The sequence below is a fragment of the Danio aesculapii genome, chromosome 21, assembly GCF_903798145.1.
Source record: "Danio aesculapii chromosome 21, fDanAes4.1, whole genome shotgun sequence".
Classification (NCBI taxonomy): Eukaryota; Metazoa; Chordata; class Actinopteri; order Cypriniformes; family Danionidae; genus Danio; species Danio aesculapii.
In genome coordinates, this window is record NC_079455.1 from 14854383 (window position 1) to 14882112 (window position 27730).

The following is a 27730-nucleotide window of genomic DNA, read 5'->3' on the forward strand; positions in this document are numbered from 1 at the left end:
CAGTATAAGAATGTTTGCTTTACGAGTTGTGCTCTAGCTATTATACACAATAAAATAGGTGACTGTGTGTGTCTGTTGTTGACTCACAAATCGAGTTTGTGTAACCAAGGCAGAGCACACTGCGGTTTCCTGCTGTTGTAGTGAACTTGAAGCGGCTTCCTGTTAAAATGAGACCAGTCCGTCTTCGTTTGTACTTCGACAACCGACATCAAACTATTTCGGAGACGAAAATAAAGCGTTCGCGTTTGACGTCACAACCGTGACATATTAGACATATTATCATCTCCTTAAACAACAACTGCCGTGGCTAAAAGCTAAATATATTGACTTCTGAATATTAAATAGGAAGGAGGACAGGAATGACCAGCAGCGTTTCTAGGAGGGGCATAATTTGCGAGTTTACCTGCAGGAAGGTGAGCTCTGTGCGGAACAGATACCCCGGCGCCTCCCTCGTCGACTGTTTCTGTTTCTCCCTCCCCCATCCAGCCGTCAGCATGGATCACCGCAGTACACCTGCGCTTTTTACTCAGGATTACTCTTGTATTATAAAATCACTATCTATTTAAGGTCTCGAGAACATCACAGTCTGTTTTAGGAGTCAACCGGTGGTCTCGATGAAACCATTAAGTGAACTATGTAGTGAGCATCTGAAGAAAAGCGCTGCGGAGATGCCGAGTGAGGAGGCGAGAACTGCACCTGGAAACGGTGTGAACACAACACCTTCAACAGAGGTATTTTACACACCGATACTTGACTTGAAGCTGAAATAAACATAAGTTTGTGAGTTTTATGTGTTTTGAAAGTAACTCGGATTCGTTTCAATATTGCTGTCGATGTAACACAACCCGTCTGCCTTCATTCCTCTTCACGTTTTTAACTCGGTTTGTTTGTATTGTTGTGAAGGTTAAAGGGTTAATAACTGAAAGTTTTGTCATTATTTACTCTCCCTCAGCTTGTCCTAATTCTATTTTATATCTTTCTTCTGCTGAACTTGAAGATATTTAGAAAAATATTCGAAACCGGTAGCCATTGACTTCCATTTTATTTTCTCTAACGTAATATGGAATTCAGTGATTAGAAGTTTTTATCAGTAGTTAATCAAAATATCTTCTCTTGGGTTTAACAGAAAAAATAATTATAAAATAGTAATTAAAATAATAATAATTATTATTATAATAACATAATTAATTAATAATATTAATAATATTAAATAATTAATAAAAACTTCTAAAAATAATGCGACACAGTGGTGCAGTAGGTAGTGCTGTCGCCTCACCGCAAGAAGGTTGCTGGTTCGAGCCACGGCTGGGTCAGTTGGCGTTTCTGTGTGGAGTTTGCATGTTTTCCCCGCGTTCGCGTGGGTTTCCTCCGGGTGCTCCGGTTTCCCCTACAGTCCAAGACATGCAGTACAGGTGAATTGGGAAGGCTAAATTGACTCTAGTGTATGAGTGTGTATGGATGTTTCCCAGAGATGGGTTGCGGCTGGAAGGGCATCCGCTGCATAAAACATATGCTGAATAAGTTGGCGGTTCATTTCACTGTGGCGACCCTGGATTAATAAAGGGATTTAGGTGAAAAGAAAATGAATAAATGATTGCCATTGAAATTTGTAATAATCAAGTCGTCAAGTTGACTTTACTGTCATTTCAACAATATACAGTGCAGTACACAGTGAAACGAAACAAAGTTCCTCCAGGACCAAGGTGTTACATCAAACAACATAAATTGACAACATAACACAGGACTATGCACTACCATAAGAATTTAGAAGGATAAAATAAACTAAAATAAAAATAAGAATAAGAGTGTTGTTTGTGCAGCATTTAGTGCAAATAAAAAGGACAGACAAGACAGGACAAGAAACAGTAACGCTGACCAGTACACTATGGATGTTGTGCAAAAAAATTGATCAGATATAAATACTGTACATGTTAGCATTTGTCATTGAGGTAGAAATGTTGTATAAAAATAGCAGTTAGCAAATATGTGACATGCCTGCAAATAAAGTTAACAACCACTTCTGTATGTGTCATGTTTGGTGATCAAGCTACTTCTCTTTTGTTTCATTAGCATCCCATACAAACAAGCTGAAGGTTATGGTTCCTCATTCAGGACTTTATAAATGATCACACAACCTTGTATAGCACACAGCAGAGAAGTAAAGCCTCTGTGAAATGTTTGAACTTCAAACTTTTAAGTAATTATAAAATATTAAATATTGATAAATTATGTTGCTAGGTTAATTTCATGGATGGCTGCTAATGAGTTGCTAGGTTGTTCCAAGTTTTAGTTGTTGTTAGTGTCAAATATTTGCTAGGGAGTTGACAGGTTATTGGTATTGGTATCGGTACAATTCCAAAAGAAACAAACAAATTTTGTTACTATTAAGGGGTTTAAAGGTACACACAGAACTTTACTTTTTTATCTCTCAGTTTTGGATTCTTCAATCTCATGATCAATCTTTCAGTCTTTGCTTTCAGTTGACACATTGAAAAAGGCATTATTTAGCAATCCTCCCATCAAATAATAGCAATAAGCCTTGTGTTTTGTTGCTTTCGATAAGAAACAAATCCTCATTTTTAAAATTCAGTTCAGTTTATTAGGAATTCAAACAATGTGTTGTTTGGACAGTCTTTGGTATAGTATGATGGCAGATCGTGGTGCAGTTCAAACAACATTCGAGCGTGAGTGAACCCAGTCATCTCTTCTAGGAATGATCACGTCTTTCACATCTCGTGTTATCACTCAGTTAACCACAGAAAGATGTCAGTAAAGCACCTCATAAGTGTCACATAACATTACACTCATGAGGTTCACCTCTGACTCCCTACACTTAAAAATATACTTTGATCCAACTTAAAAAATGACTGTAATTTGTTACAGCTAAAAGCTTTAGTTTTTCTTTTGTTTTCTTTTCTTTCTTTCAGATTTAGTTTTTCTTAAAGCACAATTTATCTTTGTTTCAAACTTTAAAACATACTTTATCCTAAATAATAAATAAGGAAAGAAATACATTGTCACATTTTTTTACCCTTACAAAAGTGTATTTTTGCTTTGCACCAACCTAAATAAATTACTGTCATTTGTTTTCCTCAAATGATAGTTTTAACTTGGTTAAAACTGACAAATGTAATTTAATATTAATCAAAATATTTATTCTGCCTATGGAATTAAAAAAAGGTCACTCTTTATTTTGATGGTCCATTTGTCAAATTTAAATTGCATCTACATGCCAACTAATTCTCATTAGATTATAAGTAGACTGTTAGGTTGGTGTTGGGGTTAGTGTGAGTTGACATGTACTTGCAAAGTTTCTTATAGTCAGTTAAATGTCTGTTGAAGGAGCAGTATCAGCAGATATTAAGCAGACAGTCTACTAATACTCAAATGGACCATCAAAATAAAGTGTTACTATTTTTTAAAATAAATTTAATAATTAAATAAAATGTTTATTTTTTACCACTAATTTATTAAAGTACTTTGTCTCAACTTAAAGGTTTATTTAGAATTTGTTTTACTATAAAATCAAAGTAAAGTTGTTATGTTAGGCTATGCTATTGCTAGTTATCTGCTCGTGCTTTCAGTATGGCTATAGTATGGTCAAGCAACATGGTAATCGAATTTACATAAAAAATAGCAGTAATTCTTTTTCATTTGGTCACATGACACAACTGGTTTAAAGTAAAAATACTCATTTGAGAAAAGCTAATGATTTTAGTTTTCCCTAGGTGATCCGTTTTTTGCTTTAAGGCAAACTGAATGAAACAGAAAGTACACTTTTTCATAGAATATTTACTTTAAATGATAGGCACAAGTCTTCATTTTTCAGTGTATGTAGTTTACTGCATTATCTAAGAAACACTTTTTAGATTATAATTAATGTGGCAGATTTATTGATTGGTTGACTGTCCAGATTAAAAAATGCAATCCTTTATTGGCTCATATAAGCTCGTATATTGTTCTGGTTCTGGATGGGGAAGCACCATTATGACCTATATGACCTCCTATGGGCTATATGCACACAGACTTTTAATTTTCAGCCAGGCAACCCAAGCCTGTTGCTACTGACGGCGCTATCAGTTACACGGTCTTTCATCTTGTTTTACGCTTTAACTACTAAATTAATGCTTAAGTCTATTGAACTGAATGTATTGTAATTATATTACAACATCGATGCTGTAAAAACAACCTTGTGAAATTCAAAATAGTTGCATTAAGCTTTCACCGGAAGTTTAGCGCTGGCTTTAAAACCCATTGGCCTATACCGATAACTAGGGCCACAGGGAATCTGCCTGCAGAAATTCAGTCATTCAGTCTATTTACTCATTTAAATACGTGTAAATCAGATTTATTTAGATGTTTTGTGGTGTTGTTACGGAAGCAGACGGACAAACAAGGGGAGTGAGTATAAACAATGTTTATTCCAACAGTAGAGTATTAATGAATATTGATGGAGCGATGAACGGAGTTTAGTGGAACTGATGATCCTCTTTGTCAGGTGGGATGACAAACACTGAAGGATGACCGAATGCACACACCAGAGGACTTGCGGGGAAGACAGACTGACGAGACACACAACGCTGACAGGACACCGGGAACACTGGACAGACTAGAAGGAAACAGAATAAAGTTAAGTATAATTGCTGAGATCGTAGGGGAGTGAAACCTAGGAAGTGGTTCACTCAGAGTCCGCTTCGTAGGAACGAGACCGGACACTGAGTGAAGTGAGGTGTGTGCTTATATAGTGAATGGGAGTGATTGGGTGCAGCTGTGCGTGGTTAATACTCAGGTGAAGGTGCTCGGTGCGTGATGTTGGTGGAAGAGCCTGGCCAATCCGTGACATTACCCCCCTCCCCAGGGCCCGCTCCTGAGGGCCTGAACCTCCGACGTCGTGGTGGTCTACCTCGTCCTCGAGGTGCTGGAAATTCTGGGTGATTGGAGTGGAACTCTTCCATAAGTGCGGGATCTAGTATATCGGATCTGGAGACCCATGACCTCTCTTCTGGACCGTATCCTTCCCAGTCGACGAGGTATTCAAGCTGACCACCACGACGCCGGGACCGTAGGATGTCCTTGACTTGGTAGATGGCCCCTTCTTCTAACATCAGGGGGGGAGGAGGTTCCTCTTCATGGCCAGGCTCTGTGGAGGGAATCAGAGGATCGTGAAAGGGTTTTAGAAGGGACACGTGGAATGTGGGGTGGATTCTGTACTGTGGTGGTAACTGTAATTTGTATGTGACGGGGTTGACCTGTTCCAGAATGGTGAAGGGACCAACAAATCTGGGACTTAATTTTCGGGAGGGCAGTCGCAACCGGATATCTCTGGTGGAGAGCCAGACCTTTTGTCCTGGAGTATAGATGGGGCCTGGAATCCTCCTCTTATCCGATACCTCCTTTGTTCTGCGTACTGCCCTCTGGAGATGATGATGAGCATCGTCCCAGACTCTCTCGCTCTCCCGGAACCAGTAATCCACTGCGGGGACATCAGATGGTGCGCCATCCCAGGGGAAGAGTGGAGGTTGGAACCCTAGGATGCACTGGAATGGCGTGAGTCCGGTGGTAGGTTGCCGCAGGGAATTCTGGGCGTATTCCGCCCAGCCCAGAAACTGGCTCCAGGAGTTTTGGTGACCGTGACAGAAGGTCCGGAGGAACCGCCCCACTTCCTGAATTTTCCTCTCTGTCTGGCCGTTGGTTTGGGGGTGATAGCCAGACGAGAGGCTTACGGTCACACCTAGGAGTCTGAAGAATGCTCTCCATAGTCTGGAGATAAATTGGGGTCCTCGATCCGAGACTATATCTTCTGGTAACCCAAAATTTCGAAAGACGTGGTTGAACAGGTCTTCGGCGGTCTCTAGGGCTGTGGGTATACCTTTCAAAGGAATCAAACGACAGAATTTAGAGAATCGATCTATGATGACTAGAATGCAGGTGTTACCTTCAGACAATGGGAGGTCTGTCATGAAGTCAACTCCTAGGTGTGACCAGGGGCGGTTTGGGATGGGCAAGGGATGGAGTTTACCAGCAGGTAGATGGCGAGGACTCTTTGCCATAGCGCATTCTCTGCAGCCCTGGACGTATCTTCTCACATCCCTCGCCATGTTCGGCCACCAAAAGCGTTGGGATAGCAGCGAGAGGGTGTTGTTGGCCCCAGGATGTCCTGTGCCCAGAGATGTATGGCTGGAATGAATGAGATCTACCCGTTGGTTTTCAGGGATGAAGCGTCGATTGGGGGGACAGCCCGGCGGAGTTCTGGATTCTGGAGTGGCGATTACTGTAGGAGCGGACCATTGGATGGGACAGATAGTGATCTGATCGGGAAGGATCTTGGCCGGTGTCTCAATAATTTCATGCTGGTCGTGAATTCTGGAAAGTGCGTCTGCTCGGATATTCTTTGAACCTGGTCGATATGAGATAGAGAACTGAAATCTGGAGAAGAACAATGACCAACGGGCCTGACGAGGACAGAGTCTTTTAGCATCTTTTAGGTATTGGAGATTTTTATGATCTGTGATCACCTGGAACGAATGTTTGGCCCCCTCCAACCAGTGTCGCCACTCCTCCAGGGCGAGCTTGATGGCCAGAAGTTCTCGATTCCCAATGTCATAGTTCCTTTCCGCCGGGCTGAGCTTCCGGGAGAAATAGGCACATGGATGGAGTAATGAAGGAGTACCGTGGTACTGGGACAGGATGGCTCCCACTCCGGTGGTCGATGCATCCACTTCGACCACAAACGGCAAGTCAGGATCAGGATGAGTCAGCAGTGGGGCTTGAGTGAAGGATTCTTTTAGGTTTTGGAAGGCTGCGGCGGCTTCGGGAGGCCAGGGTAGTGCTTTGGGTTTATTTTTCAACAGGTTGGTGAGCGGAGCGGTGATGAGACTGTAATTCTGGATGAAACGTCGGTAGAAATTAGCAAATCCTAGGAAACGTTGGAGTTCCTTTATGGTTTTTGGTTCGGGCCAGGAGATGACGGAAGTGACCTTCCCCTCGTCCATACGAACCCCTCTTTGATCGATGATGTACCCCAAGAACTGAACAGATGGTGAATGGAAGGAGCATTTTTCAGCCTTGAGGTACAGGCGATGTTTCCTGAGGGTTTTCAGGACCTCCGCAACGTGGTGGCGATGTTCGGCCTCACTCCGGGAGTAAATCAGGATATCATCTATGTATACAATGACGAAGAGATGGAGGAACTCCCGGAGGACTTCGTGGATGAAGTTTTGGAATACGGAGGGGGCGTTAACCAGACCATAGGGCATGACCAGGTACTCGTAGTGTCCAGTAGGGGTCACAAACCCAGTCTTCCACTCGTCCCCCTCACGTATTCTCACCAGGTTATAGGCGCTGCGGAGGTCCAACTTGGTGAAAATTTTGGCGGATCTGAGTTGTTCCAGGGCCGCAGGGACGAGAGGAAGGGGATACCGGAACTTGACTGTCCCTTGATTTAGGGTTCTGTAATCGATACATGGCCGCAGCCCTCCATCCTTCTTAGCCACGAAGAAGAAACTTGAGGCAGCAGGTGACGTGGATGGACGGATATACCCCTGACTCAGAGCCTCATGGATGTACTCCTCCATTGCCTTGGTCTCCGGAAGGGACAACGGGTAGATCCTACCTCTGGGCATAGGAGCATCTGGAAGCAGGTCTATGGCGCAGTCCCATGGCCGATGTGGAGGTAGCTGGGAAGCTCTCTTGGGGCAAAACACATCCTCGTATGAGGAGTAGATCTTCGGGATCTGAATGGATATTTTCTCGACTGGACTTTCGACAGACGTGACGTAGACGGTAAGGGGTCTTCGAATTTGTAAGGGTAGATCAGGAAAACAGCTGGATCGGCATTCTTCTCCCCATCTCTTAATTTCTCCTGTGCCCCAAGAGAGGATGGGATCGTGCTTCACCAGCCACGGGCGCCCTAAGATGATATCCATCGATGCACCCTCCAGAACCAGAAATTGAATCTCCTCTTTGTGGAGCAGTCCTACTTGGAGATTGACGGGTTCACATTTTCGATGGATACGTGCCTGACAATGGATATCTTTGGTTATGGGCTGAATCTGATAGACGTGCGTCGAGGCTTCTGTGTTAAGCTGGAGTCTGCGACAGAGGGCGTGCGAGATGAAATTTCCTGCTGACCCGGAGTCGATGAGGGCTGTGACTGAAACTGAGACAGAAGGGGTAGTTAACTGGACATTAGTGGTGAGAGGATGCATCTTTTCAATAGGAGAACTGAACAAACTCACCACAGAGCGTGCTGGACGAATGGGACAGTCCAGCCTGACATGTCCTTTGGCGCCACAGTACATGCACAGACCCCGGGTCAGCCTCCTCTGTCGCTCGGTGATCGTGAGTCTACCAGATTCGATGATCATGGGTTCTGGTTCTGGAGGGACGGCTGGCTCTGGCGAACGGAGGATTGCTTGGGATATTGGTGGAGGATCATGCTGGTAGACCCTCAGACGATCGGAACAGCGCAGAGAGTGTTGGATGAACTTCTCCAATCCCATCGTATCGTCGAGGGCGGCCAGCTGTAACCGGAGGCTGGGCTCTAGTCCGAACCGGTAGGTTGTGAGGAGAGATCGCTCATTCCAGCCGCTAGCAGCAGCCAGAGTTCGGAACCTGAGAGCATAATCCTGAGTGGACATGGCTCCCTGTTTGAGATGGTATAGCTGTTCTCCAGCTGCTACTTCAGCATCCGCGCGACCAAAAACCTCCTTGAAGTACTTTGTGAATGACTGAATGGAATTTGTTACCGGCCCAGACTGTTGCCAGATGGTTTCAGCCCACCGAAGAGCCGACCCAGAGAGGAGGGAGATGATGAAAGCGATTTTGGACCGATCTGTAGGGTATAACTCGGGTTGCATAGTGAATACCAGAGAACATTGCAGGAGAAATCCATTGCACTCCTCCGCCCCGCCAGAGTAGGGCGCTGGTCGAGCCATGGGACTGGATGAGTGGATGGACGGTGAAGAAGTGCTCGGTGCTGGTGGTGCTTCGGGAAGTGGAGCAGATGGTAGTAGCACTCTCTTCAATGAATCCACCAACTCCTGAAGGGGATCGTGAGTGCTCATGCTGTTGGTAGTTTCAGGTCCGGTCTTCTGTTACGGAAGCAGACGGACAAACAAGGGGAGTGAGTATAAACAATGTTTATTCCAACAGTAGAGTATTAATGAATATTGATGGAGCGATGAACGGAGTTTAGTGGAACTGATGATCCTCTTTGTCAGGTGGGATGACAAACACTGAAGGATGACCGAATGCACACACCAGAGGACTTGCGGGGAAGACAGACTGACGAGACACACAACGCTGACAGGACACCGGGAACACTGGACAGACTAGAAGGAAACAGAATAAAGTTAAGTATAATTGCTGAGATCGTAGGGGAGTGAAACCTAGGAAGTGGTTCACTCAGAGTCCGCTTCGTAGGAACGAGACCGGACACTGAGTGAAGTGAGGTGTGTGCTTATATAGTGAATGGGAGTGATTGGGTGCAGCTGTGCGTGGTTAATACTCAGGTGAAGGTGCTCGGTGCGTGATGTTGGTGGAAGAGCCTGGCCAATCCGTGACAGGTGTACAGCACATTTTATTTTATTTAATTTTTTTATACTCTCAAAATCTTTTCCCAGAAATTCAGAAATAGAAAAAAAAGTCAGCAGATTTCGCCTGGCCATGCTGATACCTCATATTTTAAAAAACTGTAACCTATATATTGACCAGCGAATATACATTTTAAGGCTCTAATAAAAAAACTGCATAGTCAGCAGAACACATCTGAAATCAGCTGGCAGAAATCATTTCTAATGTATCGATTTTATACGATACAGCTGCTGATATAACATACATCCTTTTGATTTTAGTTTTTCAACTTCTTGAAGTTGCTGATCAGACGCTAGGGTGCCCTAAGTGGTTGCTATAGGGTGTGGCCAGACAGTTACCATGAAAATAAGGACAGAGATTTAGTCTTCCAGAATTCCTGAGCCAACACCCATATTTCCATCATGTTCTTGTGCCAACACGTGCCTCATTCATGCTGTTTTACAGTTGCGAGGGTCTTCTGAAGTGTTGCTAAATTCCTAAAGAATCAAAAGAGCTGTGAACTGACCGTATGCTCGACTGTATTTCTGATTAACTAAATATGACTGCTTCTCCTACCAGAGTCCAGCACATCAGAACGGGGCTCTGTCGTCTCCTGATGCCTCTCAGTCCCAGCCTCCATTCTCTGGAGCAACTCCTCCTGCTCAACCTCCCAGAGATCAGTGGGGTGGCAAATATGAGTTTCTGCTCTCCTGTATCGGCTACTGTGTTGGCCTGGGAAACGTTTGGAGGTTTCCTTACCTCTGCTACCGAAATGGAGGAGGTGAGTGTCTGCAAATATATAAACTACATCTTAAAGGGTTAGTTCACCCAAAAATAAAAATTCCTTTATTAATTACTCACCCTCGTGTTGTTCCAACACCCTGAGATCTACGTTCATTTTTGCAACAACAACACATTAAGATTAGATTAGTGTTTCCCCTAGGTTTACTGTTTTTTGGGTGGGGGGTGTGGGGGGGGGGTCTGTTCAGACTAACACAAGGAGTCATCATAATGTTAATTTGATTCTTTTAATGACTGCAAAAATGACTGAACAATTATATGAACTGTACAAGCGTTAAGCTAACATTTAACATTTATTTTTATATCGGTTTTATATCAGTTTTAATCCACACAGTGGCAAAAGCTGAACTATTTTGAAACTTGACCACCACACGTGTGTAGAAACAGCTGATGGTGGCCACAGCAATGACAAACGGCAGTGGATCGTGAGCTCACAAACACGTTTAAATCTGTAAACACAGCGGCAAGCGTCGCATTTTCAACGTGGTTTTGGACCCGATATGAGAATATAAAGAGTTAACCAGAGACAGTACAAGTGGTTACAAGTAACAAAACACAATTAAATACAGAATTTGCAAGCTAGAGAAAACAAGGAGACGCCCATTTTAATCGCACTTACTTACACTTGTGAAACGGAGAAAGGAACTGATCCACGAACTGTGTTCTGTAAAGCTCTGACAAAGTTCCATACATGAATAGTCTTTTCTGATCCTTCCTTTAACAAACGGCAGACGAATGCCCCGATGTAAGCGTGTAGATTTGTGAAGCACTCAGCAGAAAAATGACGGGAACACAGCACAAGGCTGGGGCTATATTGCTGAGGTATTTTCGCCAAAATAAACTTCAACCACTGACTCTTCACAGTTTCATCTTTGGGTAGGGAAAATAACACTAACTTTCCCTCACACTTCAGGACACAGCGTCTTCACGACATGATTCAACCAGGATCTGCTACAGTGTTTGCCTTCTTCTTTTTCTTTCTACAGTGTTTGTGAGCAGGGCCAGGGGTTTTAAATTTCCCAGGTCTACGCGGGCAACAAATGGGCGGGGCTTACGTTCTATATCGACGTCATGCCGGCACAGCTAAAGACTTGTTACAGCGGCTATTCATTCGAACCACTATGAGTCGACACTTTTATAGATTAATTAATAGTTTTAAACACGGTGCAGCTTAAAGTGACATTTAAAGGCTTAACTAGGTTATTTAAGTTAACTAGGCAGAATAGGGTAATTAGGCAAATCATTGTATAACGATGGTTTATTCTGTAGACTATCGAAAAAAATATAGCTTAAAGGGGCTAAAATTTTGTCCTTAAAAACTGCTTTTATTCTAGCCGAAATAAAACAAATAAGACTTTCACCAGAAGACAAAATATTAACAGATATACTGTGAAAATTGCTCTGTTAAATACCATTTGGGAAATATTTAAAAAAGAAAAAAAATCAAAGGGGGGCTAATAATTCTGACTTCAACTGCATTCGACTGTATGATGTATCGATACATCATAGTATCAAAATATAAAACGATACAATCAACGATACTGATTTGTGTCCAAGAGTCCAAGAGATATTTCTAAGCTAGGATTCACTATAATTTACTCCAAAATTATTAAAATTTTGCTATCATGTACTCACCATCATGTCACTTCAAATTCATAAGATCTTTTTCAAAACACACAAGGGATTTTTGAGATTTCCGTCCCTCCATTTAAAGTCCATTCATGTAAAGCTTAAAAGATCAACCAGTCCCATAGACCTCGTAATATGAATCGATTGAAAGTCTAATCCAAATCCAGGTTCAAATTTATTAATAGGTTTCACATTATCAATTTGTGTTGGGACAACATGAAGGAATCAATTTAACTTAAGTTTTTATAAATTTAACTTAAGTTTTTATAAATTTAAGTAGATGGAACATAATTAAGTTGTCCCCCCCAAAAAATACATCAAGAATTGTTTTGTTTCAGCTAAATTTAAATAAGTAGTGTGAACAAAAAGCAAATGTCATTTTTTGAGGGTGGTTTATAAAACTAATTAAAATCAGTGTGTCAGAAATAGGCCACTGTGATTTTAAAACATGAAAAGTTCCTATGAGAGTTTGTGAACTTCCTGTGTAAATGGGTCTTTCATAGGTAAACTGGGACATTTAGTCACTCTAAGCCTGAAATCCATCCCTCTGTCCAACCAACCATAGCCAAAGGCCTTTCCCTGTAATAGGGAAGGGCTTCTCTTTAAACCTCTAAACAAATTTGCCTGAACCAAGAAGACCTTGAAAAAGGGAGAAATTTGCAATGTAAAGATGTTAGTAATACAAATGACTAGTTGTGTTTTTGAATGGTGAAGAAGAAAAGCTCTGGACTTACCTTAAGATGAATTGAACCCTCAGCATTCAGATTGGTTTTGACTTGAAAGCGGTACATAAAAACTTTATGTACAAATACACATTTCCCCTAAAATACACGTTTCCCCAAAGTTTTTATTATATAAAAATATATATGTATAAATAAATTTCATGTCTGGCTCCATTTTGAGCTGGAAAAGATCAAGTTTATTAATTTTTAACAGCTATTCTCATCTTATTATATATTGTTTGACTGAGTGTTCTTTAAAAAATTTTAATATGAATCCATAGTAAGACCCTATGGATTGATAAAAGATGTAATGTTATTAATATAATAAATAAACTGTGATTTATTTATGAACTAAAGCTCAAAGGTGTATAGAACAAACGTTCAAAGGCCAAATTTCCTAAATCTAAATAAAAGTGTTTAAAAGAAGTCTCTGAAAAATATTAAGTTATGACTGTTTTATAAGCTGACATTTCACCAGGTCAAAAATCTGCAAATATGAAAGGTTTTGCAGTACAAGGATTAAATATATTTAAAGTTTTATGTTTCATACTACAATAATGTAATTATGGCACAAAAAAGAATTGCAGTTACAATTGTGATAAACAGATTGTGAAAACAAATCTGATTTCATAGAGAGAGCTAAACAGCTTTTTTGACAGTGACCTCTGGACCAGAACATTAACAGTAGCTAAAATGGAGCTGCATGATGTTGGAAACATCTGACATTGTGATATTTTCTTTTCATGCTATATTAATACAACAAATCGAATAGCTCAAATTGGAAAGGATTTATAATTTTAGACTGATTTAATCAAATTATATTTATTTCAGATTGCATTAAATAGTTTTAGCTTACTTATAGAGGTAGCATATGCAGCGCTTGTAATGTATTTCAGTGTCTCTTGAAAAATCTCACCTGCGCCCTCACAATCGTTACATTACATGGAAGGGGTGTGGAATTGTTTTGCAGCCTGTGGATAAAGTGCGAGAGATTTACATGTTAAGTCAATGCAAAGATGCAATTAGACATCATGTGGTGCGAATTGGGCGTTTTGTGCATTTGACAAGCTTCAGACTGCAAAATACTGTTGGAGCAAACATCTAACAAATGGAGCAATGGAACAAATAAAAAAGCAAGCAGCTTACAGTGATGGAGATTGGTTCAAGGATGACGGCAGCTGGACGTGACTGAATTAAAGAACATTAGTTGTGCTTTACATGTATGGCTGATATTTTGATCTGCACCAAATCTATAAATTATTTCGTTTAACTCCTTCCCTGCTGTTGGCGAGAGAAAACAATTCCCTGCCATTGATGAGTTTTAAAGCAATCCGTGTTTTAGGTGTATTACGTCAGGGGAAGCCCTAACGCAAATCTGTGTCAGATTGCACACCTAACATATATATATATATATATATATATATATATATATATATATATATATATATATATATATATATATATATATAAAATCGCAAAATTGTCTGCAAATTTCTGGGAATTATCACTATTATATCAGACTTTTATTTTATGCACTTACAAACAATTTGAATACTTCTGAATTTTTAATCCATTTGCTATTAAGGTTATTTGTTATTTATTAAACCCATAACAAACAGCACAAGCCATAATCATATATTTTAATTGAAAGTGAAAACTTATGCAAATCAGTATATTTTGTACAAAACCATTCCAGAGTAATAGTTAATGTCAGTTTGATGTAATAATTATATGTAGATTTCATACATCTGGAAAGTTTATGATCAGCATAAGTTCAACTTGAAAGGAATGCATATGTAATTCTATTCAATTTAATCCGGGGTGTTTATATTATACAATGGTTTGTAAACCAATATGTACAGAGTTACAGTGTTTTCAGTGTGTTTGATGGATTGAAGATTAATGTAAATTGTGTGGATTATGCAAATCTGGAAGAGGGGAAAGCATTGACAGGTTCCCGTGATTTAAGAGTGTGGAATCACCGGCACAAATGACTTAATTTGGGGTTGTGGCTCAGTGGTTGGCGCACATGCTCCAACATGCTGAGCTGTGGTGCTTATCCAAGTGTACTTCATTGAGTCCAACATTTATTTTTCAAATCCCATTCCACCCATCTCACCACATCACTTCCTCTCTTTTCATTACAATTGGTATCAACAAAACTGTTTAAAGTCCAAAAATAAACATTAAGAGGAAGATTTTTTACATTTTGCTTTTATACAATAAGATTTGCATTGCATACAAGGTACATATTTATGAGTTCTTGCTTTGTTTGGGAATTGAAACCTTGATCTTTTTTTGAGTGCAAATGTTAACAAACAATGTAACAAGCCTGAGTCTAAAATGACTTTATTAAACATGTTACTTTTTTCCTTAATCTTGTTATTGATTTGTTAACATTTATCATTATTATTATTTATTTGTTTAAAATATGCATATTTACATTCTGATTCCAAAACCTAATTATTAAATTGTTAAAATGACTTAAGAATAAAATATTATCTGTTCTTTGAAAGTGTATACTTGCATTATAATGTTATTATATTGTCATTCTGCCATGATATAATGTGTGGCATAACATGGCCCTAAAATGACAATGATATAATTAATTGCAATAAATTCTGGTGCAGTATAATATACAGTGTATCCGGAAAGTATTCACAGCGCTTCACTTTTTCCACATTTTATTATGTTACAGTCTTATTCCAAAATGGATTAAATTAATTTATTTCCTCAAAATTCTACACACAATATCCCATAATGACAATGTGAAAAAAGACTTTTTGAAATTGTTGCAAATTTATTAAAAATAAAAAACCTGGAAAATCACACGTACACAAGTATTCACAGTCTTTGCTCAGGTATAGTATGTTTCCACTGATCATTCTTGAGATGTTTCAGAAGCTTAATTGGAGTTCACCTTTGGTAAATTCAGTTGATTGGACATGATATGAAAAGGCATACACCTGTCTATATAAGGTCCCAGGGTTGACAGTGCATGTCAAAGCACAAACCAAGCATGAAGACAAAGGAATTGCACAAGGCTGGTGAAGATTACAGAAAAATCTGCTGTTCTGAAAGTTCCAATGAGCACAGTGACCTCCATCATCCATAAGTGAAAGATGTTTGGAACCAACAGGAATCTTCCGGCCATCTAAGCTGAGTGATCGGGGAAGAATGGCCTTAGTCAAGGAGGTGATCAATAACCCAATGGTCACTCTGTCTGAGCACCAGTGTTATTCTGTGGAGAGAGGAGAACCTTACAGAAGGACAACCATCTGTGCAGCAACCCACCAATCCACCAATCAGGCCTGTATGGTAGAGTGGCCAGACGGAAGCCATTCCCCGCCTGGAATTTGCCAAAAGGCATCTAAAGGACTCTCAGATCATAAGAAAATTCTCTGGTCTGATGAGACTAAAATTGAACTCTTTGGACTGAATGCCAGGCGTTACGTTTGGAGAAAACCAGGCACCAATCATCACCAGGCTAATACCATCCCTACAGTGAAGCATGGTGGTGACAGCATCATGCCGTGGGGATGTTTTTCAGCAGCAGGAACTGGAAGACTAGTCAGGATAGAGGAAAAGATGAATGCAGCAATGTACAGAGACATCCTGAATGAAAACCTGCTTCAGAGTACTCTTGACCTGTGACTGGGGAGACGGTTCATCTTCCAGCAGAACAATGACCCAAAGCAAAATATCAATGGTGTGGCTTCACAACAACTCGGTGAATGTCCTTGAGTGGCCCAGCCAGAGCCCAGACCTAAATCCTGTTGAACATCTCTGGAGAGATCTGAAAATGGCTGTACACAGCCAAAGGTGCATCAACAAAGTATTGAGCAAAGGCTGTGAATACTTATGTACATGTGATTTTTCTGGCTTTTTATTTCCAATAAATTTGTAACAATTTCAAAAAATCTTTTCACACATTGTCATTATGGGGTATTGTGTAAAGAATTTTGAGGAAATAAATAAATTTGATCCATTTTGGAACAAGGCTGTAACATAAAAAAATACAGGATAACTTATTATTTCATCTTCTGAAGTTGTAGAAGGTGTACTATTGTGCTGTGTATTTGGGTTGCAGGTGTGTTTCTCATCCCGTACTTCATCATGCTGTTCTTCACTGGGATGCCGCTGTTCCTCATGGAGCTCAGTTTGGGCCAGTATGGGGCTGCGGGTCCCATAACTGTCTGGAAGTGCTGTCCCCTCCTTAAAGGTACATCTGCGCATTTAATTCTGGCTTTGAGCTTGAGCTAAATCCATTATTCAAAGTTGCGCAGCTGCACTCTGCATGAGAAGTAATCAGTAACAGGGGCTGAAGGATTAAAGATGGCTGTGGTCTTGTTGCAGGGATTGGCATAGGGATGCTGTGTGTGTCCACTCTTGTGTGTCTCTATTATAATGTCATTATCGCTTGGACCTTCTACTATCTGGGCAGTTCTTTCCAGAGCCCCCTGCCCTGGTCATGTGATGCGCTTCAAAACATCGCCTTATGTGCAGTAAGTCAGCTAAGAAAATAATGTTAAACAGTGCCGTCTGTGTTGCCAATTTAGATGTGTTTTTCATGTACAAAAAGTAAACAAACAACAAAAACGTCATCTGTTTTCTTTACAGAACAAAACTAATTCCACCCAAAGTCCCTCAGAGGTGTTCTGGAAGTAAGAATTTGTCCCTTGTTTGTCTATTTAAATGTTTCCATAAATTTTTACTAGTAAAAAAGTACAATTATGTAACAAATACTTACAAATAATGAAAATAAAATTACAAATATGTTCATTTATTTATTTAGTTTTATGGTAATGAGCAGTGCTTTATTTGAGACGGAACTTGCCGGATCCTGTTCCAGGAAATGTTTTGCTTATTACTTATTTTAATTAATCCGGCATTAACTTATGTATGGTGAATACCTGCATGTTTGTGTGTGAGAGAGAATGTGAACGAGTCAAAGTGAAAAACAGCGAGCAAAGCTGCGTTGATTGTTTGCACGCACACACATAAGGTAATCACTTTCGATCAATTGGCTTTCTTACATTTACAATCACTCTCATTGGTTGGTGATTGTTTCGTGCACAGTCAGCACTGTGAGAGACAGAAGCAAAACGATCTTAAGTCAGCCAGAAAACATGACGGAAGAGGTAACTGTAATATTAGACAGAGTGAGTCATTTTGGCTTGGCACATAATAGTGAAGTGAACTGAATGTCTGTTTCATATGATTTATGTTTGTAGCTACATGTTTGTTTTTAAATGTTTTGTTTTTTAATCCAGGATTCACCCATAACATTATATTGTACAAAATAATTATGATGTTTTTTCGCTATAACCACTTAATAACGTCTTGTTCCGGGAAAACTGTAATTGTTTGGCGGACATCAGTCACGGTAACTTTTATTTCCTGGTTTTGTTCCGGAAATTATTCATTTACAAATTAAGCACTGGTAATAAGAAGGGCCAGACAGAATCTGCAGACATTTTTTGCCATTTCTGTTGAGGATTTTGTAAAAAAAATCTGATTTATGCGGAATGATTTTTGGAGTATCATAACTAAAAACTTAATATATGGCATAAACAATAATACCTTTTTAACTTTTATTTAATGTTTACAATACAAATGCAATTAGATCCACTTGTTTGGTAAACAAAGCAAGTCTCTCATATAATATATATGCTAAAAGACAGAAAATATTACTTTGCAAATATCATTTGTATTGTAAATAAATAATATGAACATTTTCATATCAGACAATATTACTGAAATAAATTTAAAACTGAATACATATAAATTTATACACAAATAGACTCGATGGGCTAAAAATCTGCGGAAATCTGTGGATTTCTGTGCATGCAGATTCAGTGTGGGCCTGTAAATTTCAGTGATGGTTTGTAAAAATGCGCTGTTGTTTATTTGTAATAAATGTTCATTCGTGAAATTTATAGCTTTCAATCAAGTTCAATATGCTTACATTAACCTACTGTTTAAAGGGATACAACCAAACAAAAAAACTCTATTAACTTACTCTTGCTCCTGCTTTTATTATTTTAGTGGAGCATCAGTTATGATTTTTAGATGAAACTTTGATCCTTTGTTATTCAAAAAGTGCAAGTCAATGGTTAGCAGCATTCGAAGAGTCAATAAGCATATACCAACAAAACACTCCGGTTACTACAGTAACCCTCGTTCCCCGAGGCGGGGGATGGAAATGCTATGTGGAAACTTCCACTATGGGGATTTTGCCAGAATCCAATCATCTGAAAGAGTACACAAATTGGCCAATGAAATGCCAATGAGTTGGCAGCGTCAGCATGCACAGCTGGCACTACTTACAATCAATTTGGAATAAAAGCGCAGTGCATGCCAAGCTAAGGCATCCTTTTCTAGCTAAAGAGACTTTCACGCTCAACAGCTAAGGGGCAGTCATTGTGGTAAGGAATATAGCATTTAGGGTTACTTTAGTAATCGGAGCGTTCCCCTTCGGGAGGGGAACTTCTATGCTATGTGGAAACTTCCACTATGGGGAAATGAATGGAAAACGTCACAATGATTAAACCTTACCTTGCCCCCGATGAGAGGTAATGCCAAGCCAAGAGCATGAGCGCGCCTGCATCACCAGAGGTGTGGTCTTCCAACGTGTTCCCTGGCCCTTACTTATCTCACTTTAACAGAAGTTTAACAGATTTAGATATATTGTTCGGGAGTCGTTATGCGTCTAGTTAATTTCTAGGAATTTTAATACGACAGTACGTTGGGAAAACATGCAGTCCCGATAGGGAGGACACTGCGGAGGCCACCTGCTGCCCAAGTGCTTAGACCTGATGGCAAGAAGACATATGGACTAGCCATAAGAAAGAGGAGTACACATATGAAAAAGAGATGGTTAGCGGGAAGGGAAGACACGGGTCCGCCTGGTAGGGGAGACTGCATCGTGGCTGAGTAAGCATATGGGATCGCACATAGCGGGCACCTATACCTAGAATACGGGCTGACTAGCGGGCATGCCAACAATGTAACGGGCCAACATCTGACTCCTCCGCTAAGTCAGACTGCGTGAGCCTACTGTGCACATCCAGGAAGAAGGGGACGGGAGGCTTAAAAGGTCTGGCCTTCTTGATATCCTCCACACAGCACCCATCTAGTTGGTTCGGCCACGGGGCTGGGGGATAAACATCTCCAACCCCACGGCCGAAGCAGCCCAGGAAATCTTGGCTTACATGTCTGCTTCGGGATCCGACACATCGCTCACCACCCCAGAGGGGGGAGCGGGTCCGGATCCTCGTCAGACAATGAAAGCCCACCCTCTGATGCATCAGTGGATGTCTGATCCCCAGTGTCATTGAGCGAAAGGGCTACCATCTGATTAGACGGATCGCTTCCTTCGCTCAAAGCTTAGATTGAGTGCTCCCACTGGAACCCTCAGTCCTGGTTGTTGCTAGATTGGATACGTTTGCGGCCGGAAGTTAATGAGAATTATGGCTATTATTTATTAAATTTCCCATTTATTGTATTTTATTAACGTCTACCCCCACCCAAACCCTAAACCCAACCATCACAGTAACGGCATGGACTGCCCGCGAGCACTGCATTAACATGCTGGACCCCAGAAATAAAACACAGTGCTCGTGCCCATAATCCGGGGACAGGAATCCACCGCATCCAGAAACGCACGGTCAGAGCGACATCTTGAGCAACCGTGTTGCTCTTTTAGGGAAAATTTAACAATACAAACCGCTCTGGAGGACCAGACCCGAAGAACGCCAGGCAAGGGAGAAACCCAGCTCAACCGTCTGCTGCCGCGTATAACACACTCTGGACGGGGAGACAGCTCTCGTTCGCTCTCTCTCTGTAGAAACAGCTGGAGGAACCCTCATCGACTCTCTCAGAAGCTTCGTGAAAGGATCTGAAGCGAAAAGGATGCCTCAGCTTATTCCAAATTGATTGTAAATGGTGCCAGCTGTGCATGCTGATGCTGCCAACTCATTGGCCTTTCATTGGCCCGTTTGTATACTCTTTCAGATGATTGGATTCTGGCGAAATCCCCATAGTGGAAGTTTCCACATAGCATTGAAGTTCCCCTCCCGAAGGGGAACAAGTAAAGCTATACACTGTAAAAATGCTGGGTTCCACACAATTCCTCCATGTTGTCCCAACAAAAATTGATTAAGTTAACTTAATTCATTTTTTTATTTTATTTTTGGCTTTTTTATTTTAAAAAATACAAATTTTTTCTTTATTAATCTGGCGTCACCCCAGCGGAATGTACCACCAACTTATCCAGCATATGTTTTATGCAGCGGATACCCTTCCAGCTGCAACCCATCACTGGGAAACATCCATACACACTCATACACTATGGACAATTTAGCCTACCTAATTCACCTATACCACATGTCTTTGGACTTGTGGGAGAAACCAGAGCACCTGGCGGAAACCCACGCAAACACGGGGAAAATATGCAAACTCCACACAGAAATGCCAACTGACCCAGCCGAGGCTTCCAGCGACCTTCTTGCTGTGAGGCAAACATGCTACCCACTGTGCCAGCATGCAGCCAAGTTAACTTAATTTTGTTTACAAATTTAAGTGAATCGAACATAAAACAATTAGGTTGTAACCCGTAACAATTTTTTTTTAAATTGTGTTGTTTGTGTTGTTTTAAATCATTTTAAATAAGTAGTTTGAACAAGCAGCAAAAGTCATGTACAATTGTATAATGATCTGTAATAATTGAGCATTATTTATAACATTATTACATTATTGAGATGTTCTGGAAAGTCTACTTTGACAAGCTCTTATAAACGTTCTGAAACAAACTTCAAAACAATGTCACACCCATACGTGTTTTTTTATTTCACGTGAAGTACATCATGGCCTTAAAGGTTTTCATACTGTTTCATTCTTTCAACTCCATGCACTGTTGCCAAGTTTGTTACCATAATTTGTTCTGCTTGTTTTTCTTGTTTGTTCACATCCATAATCTAAAAATACCACAGATAGAGGTGTGTTAATATACAACAAATATGTGTTGGTTATTGTGACATTCAAACCTGTATCTGTTCCAGTGTTCAGTTGTGAAATTAATGCTAATGAACTATAAAGACATTCTGGTTTGTTAAGCTGTGATGAAGCAGTGGATGGTACTGAGTTTTGTGTGTTTGTGTGTGTGTGTTTAGTGAGAAGGTTCTGGGTGTGGTGCACAGCACAGGACTCAGTGATCCCGGGCCGGTGCGCTGGCCTCTCGCTCTCTGCTTGCTTGCTGCCTGGATCATCATTTTCCTTTGCATGCTCAAAGGCATTCACAGCTCCGGCAAGGTTAGACCTAACCCAGACACACCTTAAAGACTTACTGAGATCCACAGCGTGTCCAGCTGGCTTTATTCCCCATGGGAAAGTAGGGGTGGGACTGTTATTTTAGTAATGTTGAGGTACTGTAATTTGTGTAAATATTTAGAATTTTTGACTTTCAAAAAGTTTTAGGATTTAAATCAAAAAGCACCTAATATTGACAGGGTTCATCATAGCACAGAAAACACGTTTAATATTATTTATACATTTCAGCAGTTTTTTTACTGAATTTCTAAGGGTTTTCTGTTAAATCACACTGAGATATTACATTTATAACACTGTATGGAGGTATGAGGTAACTTATGAAATTAGGTAGCTGTAATAATATACATTCATTCATTCATTCATTCATTTTCCTTCAGCGCAGTCCCTTATTTATCAGGAGTCACCACAGCAGAATGGGCCACCTTATATACAGTTGAAGTCAGAATTATTAGCCCCCCTGAATTATTAGCCCCCCTGTTTATTTTTTCCCCAATATCTGTTTAACGGAGAGAAGATTTTTTTCAACACATTTCTAAACATAATAGTTTTAATATCATTTCTAAAAACTGATTTATTTTATCTTTGTCATGATGACAGTAAATAATGTTTTACTAGATATTTTTCAAGACACTTCTATACAGCTTAAAGTGACATTTAAAGGCTTGGATGGGTTTATGCTTTTGAAGAACAAGCTATCCTGAATCATGTCAAATCATCAATAATCCAATCCAGCTAACTGATTAATCCATGTTTAAAGAACAGACCCCTGTTGTTTTGGTTGTGGAGTATTCATGCTTGTCTACAAACTGAACAAATAACTGAACACATGCTTTTACATATCACATTTTCACATAATCACCATGCTAGCATTATTTTCTTATAGTTTTATAAACTTGCCCAGCCGCAACCCATCACTGGGACTAGTCGTTCACACACATACACTACAGGCAATTTAGCTTACCCAATTCACCTATACCGCATGTCTTTGGACTTTGGAAAACCCACACGAACACGGGGAGAACATGCAAACTCCACACAGAAATGCCAACTGACCCAGCCGGGGCTCGAACCAGCGACCTTCTTGCTGTGAGGCAATCGTGCTACCCACTGTGCCACCATGATGCCCATGTTAAAGTTAATCTGCTGAAAAAAAATGTTTTTGTTTTGGTAATTTTCAATCAAAGCCTGACTATTTGCTTCTGCATTTGGAGTGGCTGTTCTTCTCTGATAATATCAGTTTGGCCACTTCAGCAACAATATTCATAACCACACCCCTCTTATCGTTAGTTTGCTAAGAGGGAATGATGCAAAACAAAAAAGCCCCGCCCCCTACTTAATATTCAGTTTCAGTTACAAGTACAGCAACATACTGAAATAAAAGACTGAGCAAATTCTGGTTCACACAGAGTTTTAACATAATTATATAGCTTTATTTTTGTCTATTGAAGTAGATTAAGTAGAAATGGTCAGTCAACTGATTTAGGTAATTGTCAGTCAACTGATTTAGTAGTTTAACAAAATAGAAATGTTGGCTGAAAGGTAAAATAATTAATATTATTCAACAATGAAGGTAAAATTAATAATTTTCAAAGGTAAAAATGAAAAAACCTGTCTGCTTTGACTGTTTGTTTATTTGACAGCAGCATTTTGGGGGTCTGACAATGCAAGTTTATAAAAACTATAAGAAAATAATGCTAGCATGGTGATTATGTGAAAATGTGATATGTAAAAGCATGTTTATTATGTGTTCAGTTTGTAGACAAGCATGAATACTTCACAACCAAAACAACAGTGGTGAACAAGAGGGGTCATTTATACATGGATTAATCAGTTAGCTGGATTAGATTATTGATTATTAGATATGGTCCAAGATAGTTTTGTTTTTCAAAAGTATAAACCCATCCAGTAGTTGTTGTCATAACAACAGATCTGTAAGCTGAAACTTGCTTGGGAGCAGGCTTATTTTATATAAACAGGGTTGTCTTTTCAAGTGTAGGTGACACTGAAAGTATTTACCAACTGCTGATATTTTCTAACAAGAGTACTGTATTAAATTGGGGAAGATAGCAATATTGTAAAATTATATATATATATATATATGTAGTATATATGCTATTTTATTTGTTATACACATATTTTTAAAATCCCTCATGTGGACATCATACTCTATACACTTGTAAGAGCAACAAATAATATCTTGACTTCTAGTTGATCATTTGAAATTTTTTTCCAATGAATCATCCGTTGAACTGCATCCTAATCATTACAAATACTGCTGAAGTCCTATTGGAACCCACATGGATTCAAGATTCTCAAAGAAATCAGTCAAGTTTGGTGAAGGAAAAATCATGGTTTGGGGTTACATTCAGTATGGGGGCATGCAAGAGATCTGCAGAGTGGATGGCAACATTAACAGCCTGAGGTATAAAGACATTTGTGCTGCCCATTACATTACAAACCACAGGAGAGGCCAAATTCTTTAGCAGGATAGCGCTCCTTCTCATACTTCAGCCTCAACATCAAAGTTCCTGAAAGCAAAGAAGGTCAAGGTGCTCCAGGATTGGCCAGCCCAGTCACCGGACATGAATATTATTGAGCATTTTTAAATGAGCCACTTCTACCAAATGATCGACTAGAAGCCAAGTTATTATTTGCTGTTCCTAAAACTTGGATTGGCGACACAACTTTTTTTTTCAGATAGTGCATGAGGCTATTTCATAGAGTACATATTCTGTATGCTATAAATAATTTTCCCCCTTTCCTCATCTGGTAGGTGGTGTATGTGACTGCCACTTTCCCATATTTTGTACTGGTGGTCCTCATCATCAGAGGAGCCACCCTTAAGGGCTCCTTAGATGGTGTCGCCTTCTACCTCACTCCTAAGTGGGATCAGCTGGCTGAAGCACAGGTACCCTAAAGTTTAGGTTCCAAACAACCTCATTTAAACAATTTTTTATTTCCTTCAGTTTTATATCTTACAACAAAGACCTCCTGTCCCTGTAGGTGTGGAATGATGCTGCGTCGCAGATCTTTTATTCTTTGGGTATTGGAGTTGGTGGCCTCCTGTCAATGGCATCTTACAATAAATTTGACAATAATGTCATCAGGTAAGGACTTTTAACACCATTTTTGCATTTACCTTGTAAAATCTGATGAAGGATCTGGAGATCATTGACGCTACATGTGTGCTTTGGTTCAAGAATGAAATTTGTGTTTTATATTCTCTATCTCTCTATTTTCTAGTCATTTAACTTAAATATGTAACCATTTATAATTGTTCATAATTTATTGAATATTAAATTTGATCCTTCTTTGTCATTTTATAATTTGTTTGTTTTTATTATTAGTTATTTATTAGTAGTGGTGGAGAAAAATTAGGCAGTTGAGTAAAAGTGCAGATACACTAATAAAATATTACTAATATTAAGCATATAATCCCCCTATTTAATATTACTTGAGCCAAAGTGTAAAAGTATTTTTTTATGTTATTTAATTAATAAATGTAAAAGCAAACATACTTTAAAGAACAAATTGATGTTTATTTTGCAAGAAAATTTAATTACCAAAACTTGTCATGTTCTAATAACAAACTCACTCTGAACAGATTATTTAAAACAGCAAATCAATTACCGGATACTCACTTTCAACGGATCATTTAAATCATTTACAGGGTATTCACTCTGAATGAATCATTTGAATCTGCAAATCATTTACTAGATACTCTGAACAGATCTTTTGAGTCTCCGAATCATTTACAAGATACTCACTCTGACTGGATCATTTGAGTCTTTAAATCATTTACCGGATAATCCCTCTGAATGGATCATTTGAATCAGTGAATCATTAACTGGAGACTCACTCTGAATGGATCATTTGGATCTGCTAATTTACTGGATCCTAACTCTGAATGGATCATTTGAGTTTGCGAATCATTTACCGGATACTAACTCTGAAAGGATCATTTGAATCAGTGAATCATTTACTGTAGACAGTGAATCAGTGAATTATTTAAAGTATTATTGGCAATTTTGGTTGCCAGTAATTCTGTAAAATTTACAACTGCACTGTAAATTAACGATTACAATTGTGATGTAGTTTTACAGTACAATTGTAATTGTTAATTTACAGGGTACTTGTAAAATTTACAGAATTACTGGCAACCAAAATTTCCAATAATACTGTCAATTTTACAGCATCTTTTACAGTGTGCTAGATCTGATTTATCTGTTATGTAGACTGTGATGTAATAGCATCACGAAACAACCTTAGAGACTTTCTTTTTTGTTGCAGGGACACTATTATTATCACCATAGGGAACTGTACCACCAGCTTTTTTGCAGGCTTTGCCATCTTCTCTATCCTGGGTCACATGGCGTGGAGGAAAGGCGTTCCTGTGGGCGAGGTGGCAGATTCAGGTACTTCCTTTTTAGTCTGTCACGTTACTTCTCTAATCCTGTCAAAGCTCTGCACACAACATCCTCATGATTTACAGTCACTTCAAACATTTCCTTGTAGTTTTAAATCCAGTTCATGGTTTATTATCTTAGAGAGTGTTTATGGTTGTGTTTTAGGTCCTGGTCTGGCATTTGTTGCCTACCCAGAAGCCCTGGCTCTTCTCCCTGGATCAGTGTTTTGGTCCATTCTGTTTTTCCTCATGCTCTTTATGCTGGGAGTGGACACCCTGGTAAGACCCTCTAGTCTAGTGCAGTCAGTTATATGTGGCAAACACACTGCAGTCACATTACACACACATAAATATGCTGTTCAGAGAACTTATTTGATCTGACATTTATTTGAACTACAAAAAATAATTATTAAAGTTGAGTGAGTTGAACCAACACAACTCCTAAGGTTGTTTTTGGGACAACTTAATTGTTTCATGTTCAATCCACATACATTCGTAAAAACGAATGCTAACAACCAAGTTCGAATCCAAACACAGGTTTATTAATAAGAGAATGGTCAGGCAAGCAACAGTCAACATGGGCAAACAGATGTATACAGGCAATCCAAAGTCATGGTCGATAAACAGGCAGATGGTCTGTACAGGCAGGCAGCAGGCAACATAAACAAACAAACAAGGCGAAGGTCAAACATGGCGAGACAAGGCAAAGGAAAGGCGCTTTAATGTTCACAGACAATATAACATGACTCAGCAATGATGAGTTTGTATGTGCTGTTTAAATAGTCCTGTAATCAGTCCATGAGCAGCTTCAGCTGTGTGTTTGTGTGTAATCAATGGAATGAGGAACTGGTGCGCGTGAGCGGTGCATGACTGGAATATGTAGTCCATGTAATGCAGCTGCTCGATCGCTGGTGATCATAACAGATTAGGTTAACTTAATCAATTTGTGTTGGGATGACATGAAGGAATTGTGTGGAACCCAGCATTTTTTTCACAGGGTATGGGAAATTATGCTATTTTAATTCTTAAAAAATATGGCATAGTTATGTGTTATGTAAAATGTGTTTTTTATTTTAATATATTTTTATACTTTATTTATTTTCATGATGGCAAAGCTAATTGTTCAGCAGCAATCACTGCAGTTGAAAAAATCTTACACCATCACTTTTGATAAGTTTAATGCATGTTTAATTAATACAAATGTTAATTTCTTTCAAAATATAAAAGGAATTCTTTCTGATCTCAAAATTTTTAGTGTTGATGCATATAT

At 39.5% G+C, this 27730-nt stretch overlaps 1 protein-coding gene across 1 annotated transcript in view; it reads left to right on the top strand.

Moving 5' to 3' along the window:
* Positions 1-223: 223 nt before the first annotated feature.
* The window catches only part of slc6a7 (solute carrier family 6 member 7), a 41523-nt gene continuing 14016 nt past the window's right edge, over positions 224-27730 (top strand). The window contains exons 1-10 of the mRNA XM_056445679.1: positions 224-731; positions 10153-10354; positions 16816-16947; positions 17082-17230; positions 17346-17389; positions 21899-22037; positions 24829-24963; positions 25059-25162; positions 26346-26470; positions 26627-26739. Of these exons, the coding sequence (XP_056301654.1) occupies positions 615-731; positions 10153-10354; positions 16816-16947; positions 17082-17230; positions 17346-17389; positions 21899-22037; positions 24829-24963; positions 25059-25162; positions 26346-26470; positions 26627-26739 (1260 nt within the window). The 5' untranslated portion in view covers positions 224-614. The remainder of the gene's footprint in view (positions 732-10152; positions 10355-16815; positions 16948-17081; positions 17231-17345; positions 17390-21898; positions 22038-24828; positions 24964-25058; positions 25163-26345; positions 26471-26626; positions 26740-27730) is intronic.